Source organism: Trematomus bernacchii, unplaced genomic scaffold (genome assembly GCF_902827165.1).
Source record: "Trematomus bernacchii unplaced genomic scaffold, fTreBer1.1, whole genome shotgun sequence".
NCBI lineage: Eukaryota > Metazoa > Chordata > Actinopteri > Perciformes > Nototheniidae > Trematomus > Trematomus bernacchii.
The window spans coordinates 1,208,752-1,236,507 of NW_022987615.1; the positions used below are offsets into that span (position 1 = coordinate 1,208,752).

The window sequence follows — 27,756 nt, forward strand, 5'->3', positions numbered from 1 at the left end:
AAGTTTTCAATAACCCTGCAACCCAACCTCAGAGACAGATGAATGAGGAAATTCTGTACACATAAATACATTCAGCAGAAAATGTGTCGCCACAGAGAGGGCAAAACACATCATTAAAAAACAAGAAATGTAACAAAAACTTAACATTTTAGGTTCTCAAACATAGAGAAGAACAAAGAAATGCTATCAATGAAAAAACTAAACATTTCACACAACCTAATTTTACAACACACACAACACAACAAAGTGCTTCTTGTTTACAGTTTGCTGGATCGTAGCCGACTGAATTTGTGTTTTTACTATGGTGACAAATAGAATATTGCTATATATATATATTATTTATTCAGATAATATGCTAATTATTGATAAATCATTTAAAGCTATATGTAATCATCACAATGTCTACGAAAACGGTAAAATATAATCTACTTCTATCTATTTCAATAAAATAGGCTGTCCAATAAGACAGCAACAAATCAAATCTTATTTTGGGAGAATATAAGTAAAGAAACACATAGATGCAAATCTACAATCCTCCAAATACAGATTGGATGACTGATAAATCTTCCTAATTTACTAATAACATTTCTGTTAAACCTGAGACACTTTTATATATTCTATTTAAAACACACATTTGTTCTATAAGATCATCATGGCTTTGTCCTGTGAAAACCACATGTCTTTGGTGAGGACACTTTAATGAGTTTCTCAGAAAACAGCCCCGTTTCCTCGACACATAAAAGGTACAATTCATCCTTCAATTCATAACAAACATTCAAAATCTTTACATAGAAATGGGAGTAGGAAAGAAAAACCGTGATCTGAAAACATACTAAAGCTGTCAGACAAATGTAGTGGATTAAAAAGTACCATATTTACCCCTGAGATCTCGTGAAGTAGAAGTATGAAGTAGCAGTAAGTGGAAATACTTAAAGGGCCCATGTCATGGCCATTTCCACTGATCATAATTCCATTGTTGAGGTCTACTCAAATAGATTTATATTGTGCATTTTTCCAAACTCACATTGGTTTCTCATACAGCATCTCTGTAAACTACGTGTATTCACTGAATTTCACTCTCTGCCTTTAACGGCTCGTTGTAGCTCCAATAGCTCCAGCCCCCACCCTCCCTGTGAGCACAGTGTGCTCTGATTGGTCGGGACGTTGTGAATCACGCTGAGCTCCGTGGAGGTGTGGTTTCCTTGATTAGCGATACATAGCGAAACACAGCCAAACTCATCCTGAGCACACACAAACTCACATCCGAAGTAAAAACAATAAGTGTGGCTTGATATTGAGTAAGAAAAAGGTTGATAAACGCTGTGAGAATGGGTCTGCAGAGAGAATTTTGCCGCGATCCCAACTGTCTGTTATCAGCCTGCAGCCAGGGAGGAGAAATCAGCAGAGCTGCCTGCTCCCTGCACACAGATGTGTGTGAGGAAGTCCGTGGATTGGTCAATTTGGACCAATCAGCGGGGGCTTAACGTAACGGCTCCGCGGACGTAACGTAACGGCTCCACGGATTGGTCCATTTCGTTCCGGGTACGGCTTGACATCATGCCGTACCTGGAACGAAATGGAAGAATCAAATGGACAGTGACGTATCTCCAACGAGGCGTTTTGGGGAGGTATTTTCTGTGTTAAGAGTTTTACTCGCTACAGGGTGTACTTTGAGGGTTTGTGACTCTGCACACCGTTTACATGCATAAAAACCTTCATAACACACAAGGGGACGGGTAATAACCGGAAAAGCATGACATGGGCCCTTTAAGTGAAGTACCTCAAATGTGTACTTAAGTACAGTACTGGAGTTAATGTACTATATTACATTTCACCGCTGAGTTTAGGGAAACATTTCAAGTGTTTCATCTCCAAACAAACATCATTTAATCTTATTAAGTATTTTATAGCAAAAATATATACATGAGAATATTTCCCTGCTCCCCAACATGAACGATACGACATTTAGCAGAAAAGTGTTTTTCTCTTTCTTAGCAGAAGCAGTGCGGTCAGCTCCCCCCAAACTGCTTTGTTGATTTAAAGAACATTTGTAAACTTAGAAAAACCTCTAAAATGAAAGTCTGTTTCACAGGTTTTTACTGCGTATTCCAATACAAAGAGTTGAGTCACATTCAGGTATAGATGTCCTTGAGAGTTACCCGTCCTCTACACTCCTGAGTTCTCCTTTATCCAGCGCCTGAACTTGGTGATCCGGGCGTAGACGCCGGGTTTGTTCCTGCGAGCGCAGCCGTCGCCCCAACTCACCACGCCGGCCAGGAAGACCCGCCCACTGGCGGCGGTGACGGACAGCGGACCCCCGGAGTCTCCCTGAGAGACACAGAGAGGAGGGTTACATTACAACACTGTTGGGGAAATGTTTTCCTAGGCCCATTACTTTGACCCAGTTTATCAGTCTGTACTGCCATCGCTGAGCACAGACCTGTGACCGGGCTGCTCTCAGTGTTTTGTCTCCCTGTTCCTGCCTGTTGGCGTCAGCTGATAGAGGTGTTATTATAGTGCTTTATCTTGTTATGCACAATGTTGATTATTCTCTCAGAACTAGCTAAACACATGGGTCTGGGGTAGAGATCTTCAGAACATGTCTTGTGAATTCTCCGGCCGAAGCTCCAAATAAACCAGCAGTGTTTGCCATCAAAGTTCCAGCTCTCCCCGTGTCTCTCTGAGTCTCCATTTCTTCAGAAGTTTCCATCACAAATACAATACAGCTTTATTTATGAAGCACTTTAAAACCTCCAGACCAAAGTGCTTTACAGTCAAATAAACAAACAAACATACACAATTCACACAGCTCAGCTCACACACACCATAAAACAAGTACAAGTAAAAACAATAGACAATTTAAAAGCAATAAAAGCAACAATCTACAAGATGTCAAAACGCTAAGGAGAAAAGGTGGGTTTTAAGAAGTGATTTAAAAACAGACAGTGTGGAGGTCTGTCTGATGTGCATGGGCAGATTATTCCACAGTGTGGGAGCCGCGACAGAGAAACAACGATCCCCTCTGAGAGGCTTAAATCAGAGGAAGACAGGGAGGGTCGGACACGGAGTATGTAAAATACTTCAGCTGAGAGAAAAATGGGGAATAGTTCATCAAGAATTACTCAGTTTCTACAAGAGCCATAAGACTGACTTTTCTTAACTTATAGCTTTGATTCTCTCCATGTTTATATCCGCAATTGTAGTTGACAACTTTTGAATTGTGATCTTAATTCCATCTAGCAACCCACATATTTTAAGATAAAAATCCCTGGAACAAAACCTTTTCAAATGGAGGTAAATTGTAATTGGACTGCATTTCATCCAGTCTTTACAACCCCTCAAAGCGCTTTTACATATACACGTCAGCATTCAGCCATTCATGCTCAAGGAAACCAACATTCACACACATTCACACACTGTTGGCCATCGGGAGCAATTTGGGGTAAGGTATTTTGCCCAATGATATTTTGACCCAATTAAATACGTTTAGGGTCATTAATAGGCAATGGCTGAGAACCACTGTGTAGAATATCTGGATTTTTCTGGATCAGTACAATAACTATTTTAATAGTAATTTTAATACAATAATCAGATGTGCAAAGGATTTTGGGTCAGAAAATCTGGCTTTCGTAATGCGTCTGGATGCAGTAGGACGTCCTGATATTTGATATAGTATGGAAAAGGGCATACTAAATATTTTTCTGGTATACGGTTATTGGAATGCATTAGTAATCATGATCTTTATATACAAGGTAGACATGTTGCTCTGTGTTTTTTACCTGACATGCGTCCACGCCTCCTTTGAGGACCCCGGCACAGATCATCCTGTCGGTGACCTCGTCGTCCATCAGAGTCTTACACACCGTGCTGTTGACGACCCGGACCTCCGCCTTCTGGAGGATGCGGGCAACACCGCCTGACGGACAAGATAACCAAAGTAAGAAACATACATAAACGTAAACTAAGGTTTAAAATGGATGAATACAAATCAATGAGTCAACTCTTACATCCAAATTAATCTTAGATTGTAAATCAGATAGACTACTGTTGAAGATCTGCTTCCTGCTTAAAACTCATTGTAGAAACTTTAGGTTTTAAGGAACAGGAAGCCAGCACTGTGAACCCTGACATTTTGAGTACCCCCAAGTTTTATGATAGAAATGTAAAGTATGGGTCCCCAGAACATAGAAACTGCTGGATGCTAACTTGCATATGTTGGGCAATTTGCTAAATTAGCATAGGTTTAAATAATTAGCATATGCAGACAATAGCTAAAAAATTGCTAGGCCGAGTTGGACAATTGTTTGTGTGGTTTTTCGAGGTAAATTGAGAATAATTGATTTTAGGATAAAAAAAGATCGACCCAAAATTCATAAAATCAGCCCATTGGGGGTACAAATATATTTTCAAGATTCAAGGCTTTTATTGTAATTTGTACATAGCTACAGTGTAGTTATGTCGATTCAAATCTTAGGTCCCAGGCTCCTCCAACAGTGCAACACAATAAAACAGATAAAATAGTGCAAGCAAATACAATAAAGTAGAATAGAAGTAGTGCCATAAGAGTCTATATACAATTGATACATAATTTGTGAGTTGCCAACAGGATGTTCTTAGTTCAGGTGTTTAACAGTAATATGGCCACTTTCTGGTTAAAACTGCTAAAAAGCTGACTCATTTCCATTTTGTAGGACTCATTCCTGCACCACTTTATAGTCGTCACCCTGATTTTGCTCACCTCCCTCTCTGGTGGCGCCCCAGCCGGTGATCCACGCCTCTTGGCCTGCTGGGAAGTCGTACGTGGGCGAGGGCAGGCAGATGGGCCAGATATTCTGGTTGAGCGTGACGTTCGAGTCCAGCTCCATCAGAGCCACGTCGTTGTCGTAGGTGAAGGTGTCGTAGTTCTTGTGAGCGACGATCCGCCTCACTTTCCTCCTCACCGTCCACTCGTTGGTCTGACTCTGAACATGCAGACCCAGCAAGGCATCCCATTGGTCCGCCTGAGAGTACCTGCACCACCAAAACACAGGTCAGAGGTCACGTCGGATGGAGGAAGCATTTGCACAAATTCAAGAAGACTGTAATACCAGAAAATGAAAGTGAGCGAAGTGCTGCTAATTTTCATTAAACAGATGCATTTTGTTCAGAATATAAACTCATATGATTACATATAACATAGGTAAATCACAACAAAGAAAACAAGAAGAAACAAAGACAACAATTACATCCAAGCAGTATTATATTTAGAGTTAAATTAAAGCTGATTATAAAGCAATGAATCACACAGTTCATATTTCGTCATGGCTCGAATAAAACAGGGATGATTTCACAAATATTCATACACACTTACATACCCCTGTTCATATACATACATACATACATACACACACATTTGTAAACATAAAGCTAATTACAAACATATGTTCCGCTAATCTAGCTACATACCATTCATCGGTTTGCATCTCACAGATGTATCTATTATTACAATAAGCATTATTTTATTTTACATTCTATCTTTAGCTCATCTTATCTATTTGTACTTGTGTATACTGTAGTGAACTCCTCCTACATTACTTGCACATAGGTCGTGAAATATTCTTTGCACAATTTTACTTATGTATTTTTTCATTTTTTTATGTCTTATATATATTTATTACACGACTTGGTTGAATACTGGATTCTGATTGGTCAGTTTGGACATTTCAGAGGTTTTTAATACTCGATAACACACCTCTGCTAAGCGTAATAATAATAATGACTGTTGCTAAGGAGGATCAAGGGAGAGATGGAAAAGAGGTTAAAAGACGGAGCGTTAGACGTCAGATAAACTTAACAGAAGCAGAGAGACAGGAAGTAAACACTAACGGGAGCACGGTATGCGCTCTGGAGAGTTTAAGGACTTGTTAGTGGATCAGAAACTGTGAACAGACTTGGACAGTCACAGAAAACCTCTATCAGAACTGCCTTCATTTTAAATTCACTTGTCGGAGTTCCAGTCGTTAGATTTTCTTAGTGGAAGCAATTTGATCATTTTCAAGTCAATAAACTCATTTTTGTTAGTACAATATTGATTACATACAGTGGCGACTGGTCACTAGGGGCAGGCACTAGGGGGGGCACAGCCCCACCTAGTGTCAGCAGAAAGTATTACAAATAATGCAAAAAATTAATAAAAAAAAATATAAAATATATTTTAAGATCATGTTTAATCATCTGATTCGTCTGTACATCGCTGTTTTAGTCTGTGTTCTAATTAGTGTATACAGTGTGTGCCTATTGAGCTGTTTAGAGCCATGTGGGACAAAACCTGATCATGCCCCTCCCTCTCACTGTCTAACTGAATGGTGACTGTAAAAACTACACTGCGCATGCTCAGAGTATTTTCCTATTTAATGTGTGTGGCAAAAAAATAATGACCATAGGGGCACTGAGCTGCCATCCCCACCATACGTCATCTCACATAATTCAGAGCTGTAAGTACGTGTGCCGCGAAAAGTGTGGGGTGTGAAGAGGAGACGAGAGAGCTGCAGTGACGCGTCCTAAAACCAGGAAGTAAGCTGCGCATGGCTTCCCTCGACAAAAAAGCAATGAGATTTCTCCATAGGATTTTAGAAAATAGCTCGAAATAAGATCTGTGGGAAACGTACCTGTTAGATAAATGCACGTTTTGATCAGCCGGATAACATCCACATGTCTAATTTTTGAATTATAAATCTATCGATTAGATTTATGATAGACTTTTGAAACTACAAGAAGATAAGGAGGACTTTTACAAAAAAGTAATGGAGATTTTTGTCCAGAAGGATAGGCAAATGGACTTCATCTTCAAGTCAAGGTAAGACCGCAATTTTATTGAAAATGGGATCTTACTAAGAGAGAACAATTCAATATTTAAATGATAAAATTACATTTTTTGGGTATCCTTTTGTTGAACTGTCTGTTTAAAATGAATTGAAGCATCAGACAAAAAAAGCTTTTGAAAATAATATAATATTTTGGTTTAGGTCAAAATATAATATTTGTAAACCTGAAGAGTCAGTGCCAGTGCCTCACCAGCCATGAACCTCACTGCACGTCACTGCAGAAGCTTATATATAGACATCTACGTTTTTTGTGCCCCACCACTTTTGTACATATAAAAACGCCACTGATTACATAACACGTCAGAAATGATGCCTTGAACAAGTATCTCGTACTTGTTGACTCCGCTGTCCTGCACGCAGTGTGCGGCGGTCAGCAGCCATCGGTTGCTCAGCACCGACGCCCCGCAGACGTGACCCACCCCCGGGATGTGGAGGCTGACCTGCCAGGGCCACTCCCCCTCCCGGGACGCCTGGCCCCCCACGATGCGAGAGCTGCGGTACGGCCTCGTCCCACACTCTGAAAAACACACAGATAAAAGACATAAAGTGGTGCAGTGATGACGTTTGACTGTAGGTCGACCCTGAAGTTATCATCTTCCTGGTTCCCTCCACAAAAAGCGAATGGAATATCTCTGATTTTGGATTATTGCAGTTAATAATCTCTGTGTCAAACAAACGTTTATGATACTTACACGTTTTGTTCAGCAGGATAATCTCCACATATTAACACCACTTTATGATTTCTGAAGTAAAAAGCTAGAGTTAGGCTATATAGGAACTACTGCACGGTCACATGACTTCACATCACCACCGCTAAGCTAAAGGCGGCTAATGTTGGGCTATAAAGGAACTACTGAACGGTCACATGATTTCACATCACCACCGCTAAGCTAAAGGCGGCTAATGTTGGGCTATAAAGGAACTACTGAACGGTCACATGATTTCACATCACCACCGCTAAGCTAAAGGCGGCTAATGTTGGGCTATAAAGGAACTACAGCACGGTCACATGACTAAACGTCCCCATCACTAAGCTAAAGGCGGCTAATGTTGGCCATGATGACGTTAAGTTAGCAACCGGCATTTTATTATTCACCAGTGGGGTATTTACTGACCTATTTTATGTCGTAGAACAAAACAGACCTTATTTCAACGACCAAAAACACATTCAGGGCAACCCGGTATCACGGCAAGACGTGAACATGTGACGATTTACCATGCTGGGAGACGTGCAGATGTCACGATTTCGTCCCTTCAAACGTGACAGTTACATGGTATTGTTAACATGGCCCAACCAGTGGAGAAATACCCGGAAATGCCAAGCAAATGCTCTACCACGACGGTCGGTTGTTATTGTCAATATTAATATAATAATGATTTATTTTTTAATAGTCACACTCGATTTCGCCGATTTTCTTGTTGCCCCAGCTGGTCGACACCTCTTTTAGCAGAAACAAAGCCTACATTAATGTATTAAATCGATGTTAATCCATGTGTGTGGAATTAACGGACGTGACGTTGTGCGATTGCGTTGCCAGGCAACAGCTTGGGTTCATGTTAATTTACAAACTCTTCAACTAGACCCCTAGTTATATTTAAAAACATTTTAGAAGGCCTCACGAAATACATGAATGTAAATTAAAATGTAAATGTGAAGGACTGTGTGTATAACAAAATACATCCGTCATAAACAATACCGGAAACAGACGTAGGCAAGATCCTCAGCTCGGTGATTGGATGGTTTAGCCGCAATGCACGCTGGGATATGGTGTTTATGCGATGCGAAATCCGAAAACTGAATACGTGACGTGGATCATAAATATATCAACAATTAAACAACATCTTACATTTATTTTCACACAATACGTCTCCTTGCAGTATCAATAATAATTCGGCTGACTTTTATATTTGATCCAATTGGTAGATAGGCTATATTTACACCAAGGGACGTCTCCCAGCATGGTAAATCGTCACATGTTCACGTCTTGCCGTGATACCGGGTTAATTCAGGTAACCATTGTCCGACGAGGGAACTGGAAGTTGTAAAATGCTAACTCATTTCTAGGTTTTTGGAATCATTCCTGCACCACTCCTACATTAACAGTTAGCTAATTTAGTGCATGGTCTAATGTGTGTGTGTGTGTGTGTGTGTGTGTGTGTGTGTGTGTGTGTGTGTGTGTGTGTGTGTGTGTGTGTGTGTGTGTGTATTAAACATACGGCAGTTTTCCTCGTCAGATCCGTCCTCACAGTCAGTCTTTCCGTCACACTCTGGGTTCACTTTACTGATGCAGCGTCCATTGCTGCAGCGAAAGGTGAACTCTGAACACGTCTGCAGCACCAGAGCTGAACACAGGACACACACACACTATCAGTACAACAGAAAGAAACACACTGTTTTATGGTTTCCTTTCATTCTATCTAACTTTCAGAGTCTTTCTGCCTTTTGCTGTCATGCTTATTTCTTTCGTCTCCTTTAATCTCTGTGTTCCATAAACTTGAGTATTTGTGAGCAGGGCAAAGAGATGGAATACAAACAGCATGCTAACTTGTTGCTAGCAATATTAGCTGCTCTGTTTCCACCATGTAAGTCTGTAAAAATGTGCATGCTGACTCAAATTCAACTGTGGTCTTTTATCAGTAGATTAAGTGACAAAATAAGAATAGAAGAACTCCGACCAAAGTAAACACTGCAAGCTAGGCTAGATTATGCAAAGTTTAATACCAAGCGCTTATACTAAGCTAAGAAAGCGAGTGGTGACAAGCCTAAACAGAATTTACTTGAGTAAAAAGTGTTGTTTGTCTCACATTTCTCACACTTGGACTCATCTGATCCGTCTGTGCAGTCATCCTTTCCGTTACATTTTAAGTTCTCCGGGATGCAGCGGTTGTTTCTGCAGGCAAACTCTCCTGGTTTGCATTTTACTAAAAGGAATTGAAACATATCCAACAGTGAGATACTCAATTTCTAACATTCAGATTAGATAGATAGATAGATAGATACAGTAGATAGATGAAGAAGTGTTCAGACATTAAAATACAATACTTAAAGGTCACCTATCATGCTATTTTTAGGCAATAGCATAGGTCTCAGATATATAAAAAAATATAAAAAACATGTCTATGAAGTGTTTTGCTCAAAATACCAAACAGATCACCCATTCTAGCCATGCCTCATATCCCTCTATTTCACTTCCTGTTCCAAAAGTGCTGATTCTGGGTATAAACAGGTTTCTCTTGAGAATGAGACCCTGTGTCTCAATGAGATGTTCACCTGTATAAATAAAGGCTAAATAATTTTTTTTTTAAAAACCTGGCAGATACTGTCTAAAATGCTGCAGTGATGAAACGCAAGGATTATTAGATCAAGGATTATTTCTGAAACAGTATGGAGCTCAAAGGCTTTCTCTCTTGCCGGTTATACCACAAGGTGAGTTCCTTTTTATTTCCTGCTTCTTCACACACATGCTCTCCAGTACAGGTTAGCTCTGAGTGTTAGCGATGCTAATGTAAACACCGACCATATTACATCCAAAACAGTCGGGCATTGTTTCTGATAGCAACTTTCTGATAGTGCTGTGGGTCCTCCGCCTATATTACGTCATATCGGACGCAAATCTGGATCAGCTCCGTTGTAGCCCCGATTTTAGAGATTTGGGTACGGAGGAAAAGAGAGAGGGTTTTATTTTCTGACGCTGCGTGAGTTCCCTGACACACCGGGGACACATTGTTATGTATAAAAGACATAAAAAAGTGCATTTTGCATGATAGGCCCCCTTTAAAATACTTTAAAAAGTGGAAAAGAGAACTAACAATTAAAAATGTAATTATAAATATTATAAACAAAACAATAAAAAATGTTCTGGATAATTAAAATAAAATGTCAAAATCACTAAAAGATCTAAAATACTACAGGTAACCCACCACAGTTCTCCTCATCAGTGCTGTCCCCACAGTCGTCAAACCCGTCACACTCCCAGAACTTGGGTTTGCAGCGGCCGTTTTTACACTTCATCTGAACTGCCTCACACTCTGAAAGAAAAACAAGTCATGTGTTAGTGTGTCTTTCAATATTTTCTCACTTCCTGTTTTGTGGCTCTCAGCTTGGAGCCCATTGGTTACTACTTCAGACGTTAAAAGTTCCATAAACGCTCCCTCAAATAAATCAAAAACAACAACTTGGAAAGTCAGCAAAAATGTTGGTGCACTACTTACCAAATTGGCATTATATTATGGTGGACGCAAGTAAATGTGGGATTGATGCAAGGAGACCTTAAAATAGTTTAGGTATTGCATATTACTATACGGTAAGGGTAGGTACAAATCGTTAGTTGTGTTACATTGTAGAGGGATGTGAATAGGTTAAAGAAGTTATTTAAAGATCCAGCACCAGTCACAGTCACTTTTACGCTGCTATGGACAATTTTGCACTTCCATTTGCAATGTACATCATCTTTTTTTATATATATCCTGCGTACTTGAAGTAAACGGTTATTTTGTGTGTTTTTTTTGTAAATTATAAAGTGTTCTTGTATTTTAATGTGTGAGTTTTTTTATACCTCGGGACTGTGGGAAACAGTATTTTGATCTTTCTGTGTGTACAAACATATTTTGAAATTGACAATAAAGTTGACTTTGACTTTTGATTAGCGTTAATCCTCCAAACCTGAGGTAAAGCAACATTTAAGGGGCTTTAGGGAATGTAGAGGGACAACATTAATAACTTAGCAGGATAACCAATAGTGGAACAAGCTAGCAACACTTCAAGAAATAAAGAGCAACACACATCCTCTTTGTAGAGTCCAAGCTGTTTCAACTTTACGACCTGAAGATCATGAAAACACGTGTCAGAAGAAGGACTTGGGAACATCTGAGGAGCGTGCGAACGCAGCAATAGTGTCATAATAAAAGCTTTCTTAAACAGCTGGTGACAGGAGGAAATAGTGCATATCTTTAGGACTATTTCCAGCAGCCTATTAAACCACATTTGATGCTGTAGTCAGTATTTACAGCAGCAGGATGTTGGATTTTGTATGGCCGGTTTTTGAGTTATCTGAGATTAATGTTCTGTCTGAAAAAACGATCCATCCAGTTACATTTTTTGTATATCTTGTGTGAAAATAAAGACACTCGTCAGGCAGTGTGTTTTGGACTCACTGCAGTTGTCCTCGTCGCTGCCGTCTCCGCAGTCGTTCCAGCCGTCGCACTGCAGCGTGCTGTTGATGCAGAGATTGTTGGTGCACTGAAACCTCCCCGGACACGCTGATCAACGACATTCAGGAGGAAAAAAAGTCATTAAAAAGAAGATTATCAATCTAAAAACTGAAGGTTAGCATGACAAAGTGGCATTTCAAAATGAAAATTAAATCAGTCGTACGGTTATTCGGGATAAATGCTTCGTACTCTGCGATGAAACCCTGGTCTATGTAAGACGAGTCCGATTTAAATGTGATCGTCATCTCATTTTTCTGGCTGGTGACCACGGTGCTCTTCGGTTTACTGCCACACAATCTACACCAAACAGACACAAAAACACCATTTAGATTCAAAACACTCGCTTCTTTAAAGAGGTGTACAGTATATTGACTTATAAGGTAATAAAAACAACAATAATACATTTGTTTTACATAGTACTGTACAGTATATAGACGCTATTAAGTACTTACCAATACAAACAGAATTCCAAACCCACAGAGAATGAAATTAAATAAAAAACAGCAACCAAACAAAACAGAGAGTAAAACAGAACAAATGTAATCAAACGGAAATAAAATCACATAATTGCAATCCTCAAAGAAGTGGGTTTTTTTAAAAGTAATTTCAAGGTTGGACACCTTCATTAGGAGCCAGTGTTGAAAGAGAGGAAATATGAAGAGACAAAATGCCGACCTCTGACCGTTGACGTCCACATAATCATTCTGGCACTGGCTGCTGTATTTCCCCAGGAAGAACTTGTTGAACTGAACCTTCAAAAACTTCTCCTTTGGAGCCTGAAAAGAGACAATATAGTTAATGGGAGCCTGTAGGGAACAATAACAAGACTTTAATTCTTAATAAACCAATTAAAATGGTTCCTCACCTTGATGGTCCACACACACGTGGTTTTTGGAGGATAGTTGGAGGGGAAGAACGGCGAGGAGAAGGAGCCTCTCTCTGCAGTCAGTGCTCCTCCACACTCTGAAATAAACACAGATATGTTAGACATTTAGGAAACTTAAAGGGGACCTATCATGCAAAATGCACTTTTGTACGTCTTTTATAAATGAATATGTGTCCCCGGTGTTCCAGGGAACTCACCAAGTGTCAGAAAACACAACCCTCTCTATTTTCCTCCATACCCAAATCTCTAAAAAAGGGGCTGCAACGGATCTGATAAAAACTGATCCAGATTTGAACACTGTCCTGACGTCAGGACGGTGGCGCTACGGCTATTGGGCCAACTCCACCAATCAGGAGGAGACAGCCACGGCCATTGCCGTTCGAAAGCGCTGGAGACGCTGTAGTACATATGCCAGGCCTGTAGATGGTGCTGTTCTCACTGAATCTGCCCTTCCCAGAGCTAAAAAATGTCAAATTGAGCAAAATGAGGCATGGCTAAAATGCATGATCTGTTTGGTATTTTGAAAAAAAAAAAGTATAAATATGCATTATATAGGTATGGTCCTACACTATATTATTCAAATATAGCATGATAGGTCCACTTTAAACTGAGGAGAATCAACTTCTATAACATCACGACTAACGGCACAGAAGTTTGAGGTCACACTGATACCTCTCTGATGATACAGCGATCATGGATGGAGATAAATTGCCTCAGGTGTTGTTGGGAAAATTCTGAATGTACTCTTCCAATATCAGAGTACACGTGATAACAAAGGTATCCCAACTGTAGCTGTGTACATGACAGGATGTATGATTACCTAGAAGAGCATCAGGACTGTTTTAGGCATATGATAGCTATGTGATTAACATGATGATTCAGCCTCTATGGAGATAGACATATGACAAGCATGATCATTTCTGACGTGGAGCTAATCTGAAGTAAACATTGAATACTGCTTTCTATTCCTCCATCTTGTGACTGTGTAACTCCCTCTCTTGGATATCAGCATGTGAAGGACACTGTTCAGGAACTAGTTGATGCTCTGTATGTGATGACTCCTTCCATTCTGGAGAGGATCACAAATACATGGATCCTGAGATTGAAGCTCAAGCCGGTGATGAGGGATATTTTTCTAACAGGTGTTAAGAAGAGTAAACACTCCATAACAACTAAGGCAATTAACATGTTATCTAATTGTAATAATTAATCATTCTTTCAGGTAATTTTGTGCAAGCATAATGCAAAAATAACTATTAGACAAATTGCTAGTGAATGTTAACAGCCACAATTCATTATCATCAGTGATGCAAACATCCTGCTTTCCACAGTGTCTCAAAACCCAAAAGATATTAAGAGTGTCACACATGCAGCAAAAAGAAGCATTGCAAAATTACTTGTATTCACATTGTATACATCAATGTACCATATATAAATAGTTGTTTTTCTGTCGATCAACTGCTTGCTCAGGCTATAGTAAGAGATGTCATCACTGAAGGTTTTACAGAAATGACGTTATTGGAGGAATTTATCTTTAGAGCAAATTAAGGAATCAAACAATATTAGAAGTCTATTTTTTTTTTTTTAGATGTGTGAATATAATGTGTTTCAGTGGACCAGTGATGTACAATATTACTGCAGTGTTTGTACTTCCTGTCGTACCTTGCTCAGTGAGAGGGATCTGGGAGTAGTTGGCTCTGAATCCAGGGAAGTTCTTCTCCTCGCTGGTGATCAGCGTCAGCAGGAGGACGTTTCCAGAGGAGATGAAGGAGAGAGAGCCGTGAGGATATCCACACTGTCTGAGGAGAGAGTGGAGTTAGTACTGAAGAACACCAGGAGATTAATCACACTGGCTTTTCTATTGGCTAGCACTCCAACAAATTGAATGTGATAATTAAGATAGTTAAGGAATCACATCAGAGCTGGCCAGCTAACCAATCAGAGCAGACTGGGCTCTGGTTTCAGACAGAGGGTGAAAAGAGGTGCTGCAGCACAGGCAGTATGAGAAAAATAAAGAGCTTTTTGAACATTAAAGCATGGAGACATGTCACAGTAGAGACACTACATACTGATATACACCTGAACATCAGCAGGAGAGGACTCTTTAAAGTAGAGACACTACATACTGATATACACCTGACCATCAGCAGGAGAGGACTCTTTAAAGTAGAGACACTACATACTGATATACACCTGAACATCATCAGGAGAGGACTCTTTAAAGTAGAGACACTACATACTGATATACACCTGGACATCATCAGGAGAGGACTCTTTAAAGTAGAGACACTACATACTGATATACACCTGGACATCAGCAGGAGAGGACTCTTTAAAGTAGAGACACTACATACTGATATACACCTGAACATCAGCAGGAGAGGACTCTTTAAAGTAGAGACACTACATACTGATATACACCTGAACATCAGCAGGAGAGGACTCTTTAAAGTAGAGACACTACATACTGATATACACCTGAACATCAGCAGGAGAGGACTCTTTAAAGTAGAGACACTACATACTGATATACAGCTGAACATCAGCAGGAGAGGACTCTTTAAAGTAGAGACACTACATACTGATATACACCTGAACATCAGCAGGAGAGGACTCTTTAAAGTAGAGACACTACATACTGATATACACCTGAACATCAGCAGGAGAGGACTCTTTAAAGTAGAGACACTACATACTGATATACACCTGAACATCAGCAGGAGAGGACTCTTTAAAGTAGAGACACTACATACTGATATACACTCTGAACATCAGCAGGAGAGGACTCTTTAAAGTAGAGACACTACATACTGATATACACCTGAACATCAGCAGGAGAGGACTCTTTAAAGTAGAGACACTACATACTGATATACACCTGAACATCAGCAGGAGAGGACTCTTTAAAGTAGAGACACTACATACTGATATACACCCTGAACATCAGCAGGAGAGGACTCTTTAAAGTAGAGACACTACATACTGATATACACCTGATCATCAGCAGGAGAGGACTCTTTAAAGTAGAGACACTACATACTGATATACACCTGAACATCAGCAGGAGAGGACTCTTTAAAGTAGAGACACTACATACTGATATACACCTGAACATCAGCAGGAGAGGACTCTTTAAAGTAGAGACACTACATACTGATATACACCTGAACATCAGCAGGAGAGGACTCTTTAAAGTAGAGACACTACATACTGATATACACCTGAACATCAGCAGGAGAGGACTCTTTAAAGTAGAGACACTACATACTGATATACACCTGATCATCAGCAGGAGAGGACTCTTTAAAGTAGAGACACTACATACTGATATACACCTGAACATCAGCAGGAAAGGACTCTTTAAAGTAGAGACACTACATACTGATATACACCTGAACATCAGCAGGAGAGGACTCTTTAAAGTAGAGACACTACATACTGATATACACCTGAACATCAGCAGGAGAGGACTCTTTAAAGTAGAGACACTACATACTGATATACACCTGAACATCAGCAGAATATGTCCTCTTTGAGACACATACTTCCCCTCTTCATTTTGTTATCAACAAATATGTTTATGATTTGTTGGAGAAGTTGTTAAAGTATGCGGTTCTCACTCAGTGAGGACGCGCGGCTCGATGGGGGCGAGGGAGTCGTAGATCTGGATGAAGTCCTGCTGGCAGTCGTCCTCCAGGATCAGGGTGTGGAAGTCCAGCCGGATGCGGTGCTTTGGGTCGGCCCGGAGCCTCCACTGCAGGAACACGTTCGGAGGGTAGGAAGAGTCCGGAAACCCCGGAGACTGAACCACACCGGGCTCTTTGACGTGGACATTAAAGGACTTTTTCACTGGAAAATAAACAGGGGAAATGTTATGTTCAATGTGTTTCTGATCAAATTTTGATTGATTAATACACAACATGTACAACCAAAAGCACAACCCAATTTCTTTAAAAAATAAAATAAAATTACTAGAAGTACATAAGAAAAATAAAAATTAGACACATATTTTGTAAACATTTCACTATAAATGTAATTGATTATCAATAAGGCAACTAATAATAAAACCTAAAAAGAGCCAATAAATATTTGGCTTTAGGTGTCAAAATAACGGAGAGTGTTGAAACCTTGAATTTTAAAGATATTCATATGAGAAATTAAAAATAAACACAACCAAACTCACCATTTAAAGAGTTCCTGTTCAAGCGTGGGTCTATAGCTGTGGACAGAAAGATCAAACATTAATATTAGTGATTTATATGTATAAGTTATATACTCTTATGGACCTGGATTTTAATTAATGTGCACTGTCCCTGTTAGATAAATAAATAATAAAGTCGACTTTGAATTATAATATATTCGATATAAGCATTGGGATGGATTCAGACCTCGGGACACGACGTTGCGGACGTTCAGAGCGTCGGCAGGTTTCAGCAGGATTCGTCCGTGTCGTCTTGAATGATGCGAGGCCGTCGCCTGCTGAGACTCGATGGCCTCGTCCAGCGCCGCCTGCTGGCTGACGTGAACATCGAACTCTGACTGATAATACGCCATGACGCTGTCTGTGCCGCTGTCTCCCTCACTGCAGAGACAACAAGAAGAGTTACAACAGAAAACATATCCTGCAAAAACTCTTAAAGATCTTTTTACCGCTGCCTTTTATTTCATCAAATAACTTTTCATATCTGACCCGGCACTGAGATATACTATTGTATTTAATACCCGTCTTATCCTAATTTTCATTGTCATAATTTGTATTCTCTTGGCTGTTTTTTTATGTATTTAACTATAATTTCATAATGTGTTCAATGTAGAAAATACTATGGTGTTAATCTCCACTACAGGTAAAAGTTCCAAATTAAAATAGTTACTTAACCCTTAGATGCCCGAGTGACTGGACCCGACACTCTTCCATAAGTGGGTCAAAAAGGACCCGTATTAGAATAATATGTGTTTTTATGCCATTTTTGTCCTTTTGGTTAAGAAATATCACTTTTATAATATTTAGTATTATATTTTGGTTCACACTAGAAATATTTTATATTGAATTTTTCACTATTTATAATTTTAGACATTTTTTTTACATTTTGAAAAAAAACATTTTGAACATATCGATGCAAAGGTCTCCGCTATTCTGAGACCATCACAGTATTCCAGTCCCTTTTCAAAACTCATCTCTTCTCCTCTTGTCTACTCATAGCCCACCCCCCATCAATCCATGCCGGTTGATCAAGTTTGATAGTCCTATACAGTGGCGTCTTTATATGTACAAAAGTGGTAGGGCACAAAAAACGTAGATGTCTATATATAAGCTTCTGCAGTGACGTGCAGTGAGGTTCATGGCTGGTGAGGCACTGGCACTGACTCTTCAGGTTTACAAATATTATATTTTGACCTAAACCAAAATATTATATTATTTTCAAAAGCTTTTTTTGTCTGATGCTTCGATTAATTTTAAACAGACAGTTCAACAAAAGGATACCCAAAAAATGTAATTTTATCATTTAAATATTGAATTGTTCTCTCTTAGTAAAGATCCCATTTTCAATAAAATTGCGGTCTTACCTTGACTTGAAGATGAATTCCATTTGCCTATCCTTCTGGACAAAAATTTCTAGTACTTTTTTGTAAAAGTCCTCCTTATCTTCTTGTAGTTTCAAAAGTCTATCATAAATCTAATCCATAGATTTATGATTCAAAAATTATATAAGTAGGGTAGACATGTGGATGTTATCCGGCTGAACAAAATGTGCATTTATCTAACAGGTACGTTTCCCACAGATCTTATTTTGAGCTATTTTCTAAAATCCTATAGAGAAATCTCATTGCTTTTTTGTCGAGGGAAGCCATGCGCAGCTTACTTCCTGGTTTTAGGACGCGTCACTGCAGCTCTCTCGTCTCCTCTTCACACACACCACACTTTTCGCGGCACACGTACTTACAGCCAATCAGCTCTGAATTATGTGAGATGACGTATGGTGGGGATGGCAGCTCAGTGCCCCTATGGTCATTATTTTTTTGCCACACACATTAAATAGGAAAATACTCTGAGCATGCGCAGTGTAGTTTTTACAGTCACCATTCACTTAGACATTGAGAGGGAGGGGCATGATCAGGTTTTGTCCCACATGGCTCTAAACAGCTCAATAGCATAGACTGTATATATAAAGCTCAATAGGCACACACTGTAGACACTAATTAGAAGAACACAGACTAAAACAGCAATGTACAGACAAATCAGATGATTAAACATGATCTTAAAATATATTTTATATATATTTTTATTTATTTTTTGCATTTTTAGTAATCATTATTTGTAATACTTTCTGCTGACACTAGGTGGGGCTGTGCCCCACCTGCCCCTAATGACCAGTCGCCACTGGTCCTATACCCCCCACCCTAACCTTCCCTTATATTGTAAAGCGATGTTGAGTCCTTGAAAAGCCCTATAAAAATATAATGTATTATTATTATTATTATACTAATAATACTGACAGGTATTAGATCTTGCTGTGTAAAATAATCTTCCTGAGAGGTGTCACTTCTGATTAGTGCAGTGGCGAGCCGTCAGGGCCCTCTAGGCCCTCTGTGAGGGCCTAAGATATTCTAAAAAATAATATTTGAAAACATAAAAAAACAAACATTTTTTTTTTAAATATATTTTTTTAAATATCTTTTTAGTTATATTTTTAATTAGTTTTACCAAAATAACTTAATTTAATTGTATTTAAAATAACATTTCCAAATAAATAAATCCTTCAAATCTGCCTGTTCAGTTTCTGTTGGAATGTGAAGGGTTAAATGCCGTCTCTGCGAGTTACTGTGAAGACGGGAGAGCTTGTTGGTCCCTCTGTACATTCACAGAGGGCCAGCTATAGTAACTCAATGAGAGAGTAATGTCAACTGACAGTACAATTGACCAATCATATCCTCCCTCTAAATGGGTGGGCTTTATTTTCGCGGACTTTATGACAAGTTCCGCCCGCTGTGAGGTTTATGCATGTGGTGCAGTGACGCGTCCTAAAACACGGAAGTAAGCTGCGCATGAGTTCCCTCGACACAAAAGCAATGGGATTTCTCCATAGGGTTTTGGAAAATAGCTCGAAATAAGGTCTGTGGAAAACGAACCCGTTAGATAAATGCATGTTTTGTTCAGCCGGATCATATCCACATGTCTACCCTACTTTTATAATTTTCAAATCATAAATCTAATCGATAGATTTATGATTAGCATACATTTGTTCATGATGGCTCATGTCCGTGATAGTGATGACATCGTTGCAAAATTATCAGAGGGCTTAGGTATAAAAGTCACGGCTTGCCACTGGAATGATGTAGTCTGTGTGGTCTACAGTGAATGTATTCCTGACAGCAACAGGTGATAAGAATCAAAGGTTCCCATAGGATCCCATAGGAAATGCATGCGGGCCATTTTTGACCCACTTATGGAAGCTTGGGGTAGAAATACAAAAACTACAATTTCTTAAAATGTTTAAAATTTAAATTTAAAATGTGAATGGCATGATATCCAAAACATGTTTTTTGAGGAATAGCTGGAATATGAAATGATAAAAAAATGTAATTACAAAGATACTTCAAGAAAACCAGCTCACCGGGTCAAAAAAGACCCACTTATGCATCTAAGGGTTAAGTAGATGTACAATACAAGTGTTATCAGCAAAATAAAAAAAGTACTGAACGTATTATACAATACAATTATCCTGTTTATAATCACCAACAATGTTTTAATGCACAGGAACTTATATTCCTATATTGTATACCCGTCTTATTCTTTAAAGGTTTGTTATTTTTGAAAGGCCCCAAGAAATCGTCTGCTTGGATAAAGGACACAAAAAGTAATTTTGTAAACTAGTTTTGTTCATATTTGCCTGCCTTTGCCTAGCAACAGCTTTGCAAAAAAAGTAATTTATTCCTCTTTTTCTCTTTCCACGGGAACGGCTCGTATTTGTTGTTGTCAGGAAGTTAAGTCAACAGTCAGTCTACCTATAATTAACTCAGGAGAGTGGATAAGTGTTCAGTTACTCTTTAATTAAATACTTCACCTTAAGTCTAAACATCTCAGTGTGTGTGTGGTCGGTACCTGAAGGCCTGCACTGAGGCGCCTTTGAAGTGTTTGGCCAGCACCGAGTCTTTGGAGTAAATCAGTTTCAGCTGAAAGACAGAAAGCACAGAAAATAAATAAATACATTATCATATCCGTCCAGTGTTCCCATCATTAAATCAACAAATACAGAAAGTATCAGTACTGTAAAAAGACTAAAATCCTGTGATGGAAGAAGTTCTGAAATCTTAAAATACTGCAGTACAAGTCTAAGTTCTGAATACAAAATGTTACTTAAGCAAAAGTATTATCCGTGTACTCCAGGTATCAAAAGTAAAAATACTCGGTAGGCAGAATGGCTCTTTCACAGTATAGCACTATTCCACATCATCACTTTATTTTATTTTATAACTATTATTCTTTTTGTATTGCTCTTGCTCTTATTGTTATTATGTTATTATGTTGCATTGTTGGAGAAGCCTGTGACATAAGATTTTCAACTACATAATTACTCTGTAGCTATGTCAGATTGACAATAAAGAACCTTGAACCTTGAACTTTACTATAAAATACATTAATTCAAAATGTTCTTATAATTTTAATGTTGTAGTTTGTCTGTATTAGTAGTGCAGTAATGCCTTATATCAAATACTGTAAGCATGTCATGTGTTTTTATTAACAAAGGAGTGATAACCACATGTAGGAAGTATAAAGTACACAATGTGCCTTCAAATGTAGTGGCATAGAAGTATATGTATCATAAAATGGTGCGTAAAGTAGTCCCTTAAACACAGTTGTTGAGCAGATGATCTTCAGTCTCACCTGCTTCCTGACCAGAGAGGCCAGGTGAGTGAATTTGGGGTCTTCTGGATCTTCGTACTCGGCAACAAACGGCTGGTTATCGATCCCCATGGAGCCGATAAAAACCTTCTGCACTCGGACGTCTCTGCGTACTGAAGAGACGGAGAATTACACTGTTAATCACGATGCTGGGTATCAATCCTTCAATGTCCAAATCATCCCGTTTGAATAGGAAAATATTGTCAAAGTCACACAGCAACTACACAAATATTATTCTGGAAAGAACGGAAGCACTCTAGAAAGTGATACACCAGCACTTAAGAGGCCCTTTACTGCTTTTGGGGGGTTTCTCTTTCCTGTAGTGTGTTATAAGATAAGATAAGATAAGATAAGATGGATCTTTATTAATCGCCGTGGGGAAATTGAGGAGTTTAAGCAGCAACAGAGTGAGAGCGAAAGTACAGTACAGATTCCCACAAGATTAATACAATTATAGATACAATTAAAAGTTGTTAAAACAAGAAAATAATTAAATGAACATATATACAGTACTTTACATATTTGAGTCCGGATTATTACATATATTTACATGTATGTATGCAGGTCAAAGTTATTGTGCAAACAGAGCAGATTTCATGTACAATACATGTTACTTTTGTGTGTGTTAACCCCTGGTTGTAAAGCCATAAAACACACACTGTTTTCACAATAACTTTTTACCGACACACATACATGTAAATATATCTAATATGTATATATGACCCAAATATGTATAAATGTTCATTTTTATTCATTTCTTATTTTAAAGTGACTGTATATAATTTAAATGTTATCTTTTATTTTATCTTTGAATGTATTAATCTGTGAGAATCTGTGCTGTTCTTAAAAAGAGCTTCTCTTGATAACTGGACTCAAAATCACACTGTACATTTTACATTCATATTCAATCTAATATTTAATAATCCATTCCTTGCACAATTAATGTATATATACAATATCCTGATTATATTTTCTACATGTATATTTTTTACTTTTTTTTTTTTTTTTAATGCTATTTTATTTCAATTTGAGACGTTTACATTTTGGATTGTTTATTTTCACTGAGGGTCACATACAGAAAAATATACGAAGGGCTGGGCCGCTGAAGTGAGGTGAGTTATATTGCCTCATAAGTTCAGTTATGAGTTGGAAAAATCCAATGTAGGTAAATTATTCTTGATACTTGAAAATGCTTTAAGAAAACAAACAACCTACATCTCAGCTCTCTAGAGGGTTTCATTTATTGTGTTAGAAGCCCATTCCTTAAAACAGAAGCTTCAGATTGATTATAATAAGAGGAAATATGAAGGGTGTATTTCAAGCTGGTTACGGAAATGATTTATTGGGCTTTTTTTTTTTTAACTAAGATTTGTTAGAACATGTTTTCAACTTTAATTGACTGTATTGATTTGAAAAGTGGTCTTATTAACACATGAATACTACCGTGTAATATATTTGAACATATATATTTAAGAAGTACAATATAAGACAAGCAGAAGTTTATTATACTTAAGTCATTATGCTTTTTTGAATTTGCTGAGGGCCGATTCAAAATGGTCCGCGGGCCGCATTTGGCCCCCGGGCCGTAGTTTGGACACCCCTGATGTAAATGGTCTGCAAAGGCTAAAATGTGTGTGATGGCTGTTCTCACAGTGGAAGTGCCACACCAGCAGTCCGGTGATGAGAGCGACAGCAGCAGCAGCCAATAGGAGACCGACTCCGACCCACATCTGCCTCCTCTGACCCGGCTTCTTCTGATGCTGCTGGGGGTCGGTGGCCGGGAGGAACTGCAGCGCCGCGTCCCAGTCCGTGTCCTGGGGTGCAAGATGAGATCAGATAGGATATCTTTAAAGGTCCCCTATTATACAAAATGCACTTCTTCATGTCTCTTCTACATCAACATGTGTCCCCTCTTCTTCATGTCTCTTCTACATCAACATGTGTCCCCTCTTCTTCATGTCTCTTCTACATCAACATGTGTCCCCTCTTCTTCATGTCTCCTCTACATCAACATGTGTCCCCTCTTCTTCATGTCTCTTCTACATCAACATGTGTCCCTCTTCTTCATGTCTCCTCTACATCAACATGTGTCCCCTCTTCTTCATGTCTCTTCTACATCAACATGTGTCCCCTCTTCTTCATGTCTCCTCTACATCAACATGTGTCCCCTCTTCTTCATGTCTCTTCTACATCAACATGTGTCCCCTCTTCTTCATGTCTCTTCTACATCAACATGTGTCCCTTCTTCTTCATGTCTCTTCTACATCAACATGTGTCCCCTCTTCTTCATGTCTCTTCTACATCAACATGTGTCCCCTCTTCTTCATGTCTCTTCTACATCAACATGTGTCCCCTCTTCTTCATGTCTCTTCTACATCAACATGTGTCCCCTCTGTGTAAAGAGATTCTGAAAGTTTCAGGAACAAAGATTCTCTCTCTTTTTGTCCTGATCCATTTATATAAAAACCTGTCTGAAAATGAGCTGATCAGATTTTGGACACTTTATGATGTCATAACGATTTTTTGGCTTGTGTAACCATTAGCCAATCACCAATCAAGGTTTCTACTTCTTACATGTTGAACACAAATACCTGTACTTTCTACTTCTTACATGTTGAACACAAATACCTGTACTTTCTACTTCTTACATGTTGAACACAAATACCTGTACTTTCTACTTCTTACATGTTGAACCCAAATACCTGTACTTTCTACTTCTTACATGTTGAACACAAATACCTGTACTTTCTACTTCTTACATGTTGAACACAAATACCTGTACTTTCTACTTCTTACATTTCCCAAACAGGCTGGTTCCTTTAGTTTGAATGTGTGTTTGGTGGCGTGATCATTATTATTTAAAGTCATTGCGTGCCTATTGATTTGAACACGATCCGTGTATCCATCATTTCCTGGTCTTCTCTAAAGAAGAGGGACCAATGAAAACGTTGTCATGTTGCCGTTGTTCAGCATGGAAACATTCATTAGCTAACAATGACATTATTGTTCTATTAATATAAAGGGAGGTCAGGTACTCTTTAAAACAGATGGTAGTTATGGGTACTTTTTACTGAAGTACATTTCAAAGCCCTCTTTACTTTCACTTGAGTAAAGTAGTTTAGTCAGTACTTCTACTTTTACCAGAGTATTTTTAAACACGAGTATCTGTACTTCTACTTGAGTAAAGGATGTGTGTACTAAATGTAAATACTAGCATACTTTTAAATGTTGTTAGCTGTAATTTAGCCCTTCAATATTGTTTAATTTGTCAGGTAGTTTACAGATGTGTATCTTCATGGTCAACTTGTATATTTTGTAGTTCTGTTTGTATTTTCCATTTTGAGATGTTTATATTTTATAATTGTTTATTTTCCACACTTTTGAATTTCTATTTATCTGCAATGCCTAGGCTTACATGTTGGTGTACAGAGAACATTTACGTAAATCTTATCTTATTATCTTAAGTTAAAACGAGGCATTGCACATACAGTAGACGTACGTGGACTATCTGTCAAACAAACACCATGAAGGGCCAAATTACAGCTAACAAAGTTTACAAGTAGGATATAATTAAAGAGAGAGGGGGGTTTATTCATCTCTCTTCTGTGTTATCGCGGCGGCGAATAATCGATTAATATTCGCCAGGGCTGTCCGATTTTCGAATTTGATCATGGTCAGTTTCTGGCATCCCTACTCAGTTACAGACTAAGCTATGAGCATATTGTCTAAATCTCTTTATTGCAGTGAGCCTCAAACCACAGCATCTCAAAGATCTTTACAGGTTAGTACGCTTGCAAAGAAACAGCCATCGGGAACACAATCATGACATGGATGATGTTCGAAATGAAGGAAGGAGAACGAACCAATGGGTTAGGGTATTTTAAAAAGGGCATTTTTATGTAATTTTGCCTACAATTAAAAACATCCCCTATGAAAGTAAGATCCTGTAAAGTTAATATAAAGGGAAACTCTACCAAATAATGATTTAGTATCGCAAAAGATAACTTCATATCTGTAAATAATGATAGAGTAGGCTATTTAAAACATATTGACTTTGTATCTAGTAGGCGTGTGTGAGTGTGAGTGTGTGTGAGTGTGTGTGTGTGTGTGTGTGTGAGTGTGAGTGTGTGTGTGTGTGTGTGCGTGTGCGTGTGCGTGTGAGTGTGAGTGTGAGTGTGTGTGTGCGTGTGCGTGTGTGCGTGCGTGTGTGTGTGTGAACCTGTTTATTCTGAGAAAGTGCAGCAGGGTGTTGTCAGGAATGTTTTCTCTGCAACTGACTGACTTGTTTAATCCTGCGATACACACCCTGCCACCCTGTGTGACGTCCAGCTGCACCTCCAAACTGACACACACACACTGATAAACCACAATGTCTCTTTTTAATAACTGTTACTGCAGCTCAACACACCATGTTTATCAGACAGAGCTGGAGATGCTAGCAGTTTCCCTCCGTTTACAGTCTGTGTGCTAAGCTAGGCTAACGTCATAGACCTAGACCTAGTGTGCACAGTGAGATTCATCTTATAAACATTAAAGCTGCAACAATAGGTCAATAAAGAGAAGCATAATTAACCATTTTTACCATCATTAAAGTACTTTTTCAGTGTCTTTTTGAGCCTTAAATATGGAGACTTATTTTAGCTTTGTCTCTGATCTATCTGGACATTTTTCCATCCATCCATTGCTCTAGAAAATAATCTTTAACATTCGCTCATCATATATTTGTTAAATATATTTTGTATTATTAATCTGTGCGGTAAAAAGTACAATATGCCCCTCTGAGATGTAGTGGAGTAGAAGTATTCAGTAGTAGAAAATGGAAATACTCGAGTACTAAGTCACTATCCTCTACTGTTAAATGGTAGTTTAAATTCAATGAATTACTTAATTAATGGACTAATAGTTTCAGATGCAGTAGACACAATAGAAACCGTGTATTCTGTACTGAAAAACACAAAAACAATGACAATAATCGATTGTCATTTTGCTTTATTCAGTCATTTAATGATTGCTTTATGTCGTATGTGGTCTACTTATGTTATGTTTGAGTATTATCCATTATAAATTATTATTATTATGGACCAATACAACCCATACAAAGTCATTAAAACAAGTGCAAACAACAGACACAACATAAACAAATACTGTAGTAATATCTGTACTGTTAATGTGTATAATTGATATTATTAATAGCTTGTAAAGATTTAGATTTTATATCTGAAGCATATTGTGACTGTAATCCAACACCATCATGACAGATAGTATGTAAACCATTACTAATCACACAAAACCATTGAAACAAGTGCAGCCTGCTGGGAAACACGTTACAGTCTGTGATAAACCCCACTATAGATTATGTTAAATCACATGAAGATTATTAATAATCTCAAATTTCATATCTACACAGAAACTCTGCTCGGTTTCACTTTTTTATCTCGGGTGAAACCGACTAACCTGTCCGGGCTGTGACGTCACGTACGGGTTAATATTACAGGTAAGAACTCACCTGTCTCGGGTTAAACTTCGGTCCTGAATCCATTAAATCCATGTTGACTAAAAGTTTGTTTGTCCCTCCTTTATATATTTGTTTTTTAGTTATATTCCTTCTTCGGCTCCTCTCGTGTTTCCTCAGGTGAGCAACAGGTGAGCAACAGGTGCTTCTGTCCTCAGAAACAGGTAGAAAAAATGGAGAAAATGTGCCAAAAACAACCGATTGATGGTGTTTTTAAAGTGAGTTTGTATCCCTGGTTCCGGTGCTGGTACCGGGTCGAGTTTCAGAGCCGGATTAAACGCGTCCACATCGGGAGAAAACCCGAAATGCACCCCGGTAAAGAAAATGAGGAAACATGAGAGAGCCAGAGAGGATAAAGGAGGAGAAGAGTCACCACAGGTAG

At 38.6% G+C, this 27,756-nt stretch overlaps 1 protein-coding gene across 1 annotated transcript; it reads right to left on the reverse strand.

Annotated features, from left to right (window-relative positions):
- Positions 1–2,080: 2,080 nt before the first annotated feature.
- On the reverse strand, positions 2,081–27,756 carry LOC117483828 (suppressor of tumorigenicity 14 protein homolog). Its single transcript, XM_034132154.1, has 19 exons — positions 27,369–27,756; positions 23,514–23,676; positions 21,845–21,975; positions 21,062–21,132; positions 17,349–17,542; positions 17,144–17,179; positions 16,581–16,809; positions 14,623–14,759; positions 12,940–13,037; positions 12,750–12,850; positions 12,238–12,371; positions 12,018–12,122; positions 10,785–10,892; positions 9,669–9,785; positions 9,081–9,206; positions 7,197–7,380; positions 4,739–5,010; positions 3,780–3,916; positions 2,081–2,328 (listed from the first exon to the last, which is right to left on the reverse strand). The coding sequence occupies exons 1-19, from the start codon at positions 27,408–27,410 to the stop codon at positions 2,167–2,169; spliced, it is 2,547 nt and encodes an 848-aa protein (XP_033988045.1). The 5' UTR covers positions 27,411–27,756; the 3' UTR covers positions 2,081–2,166.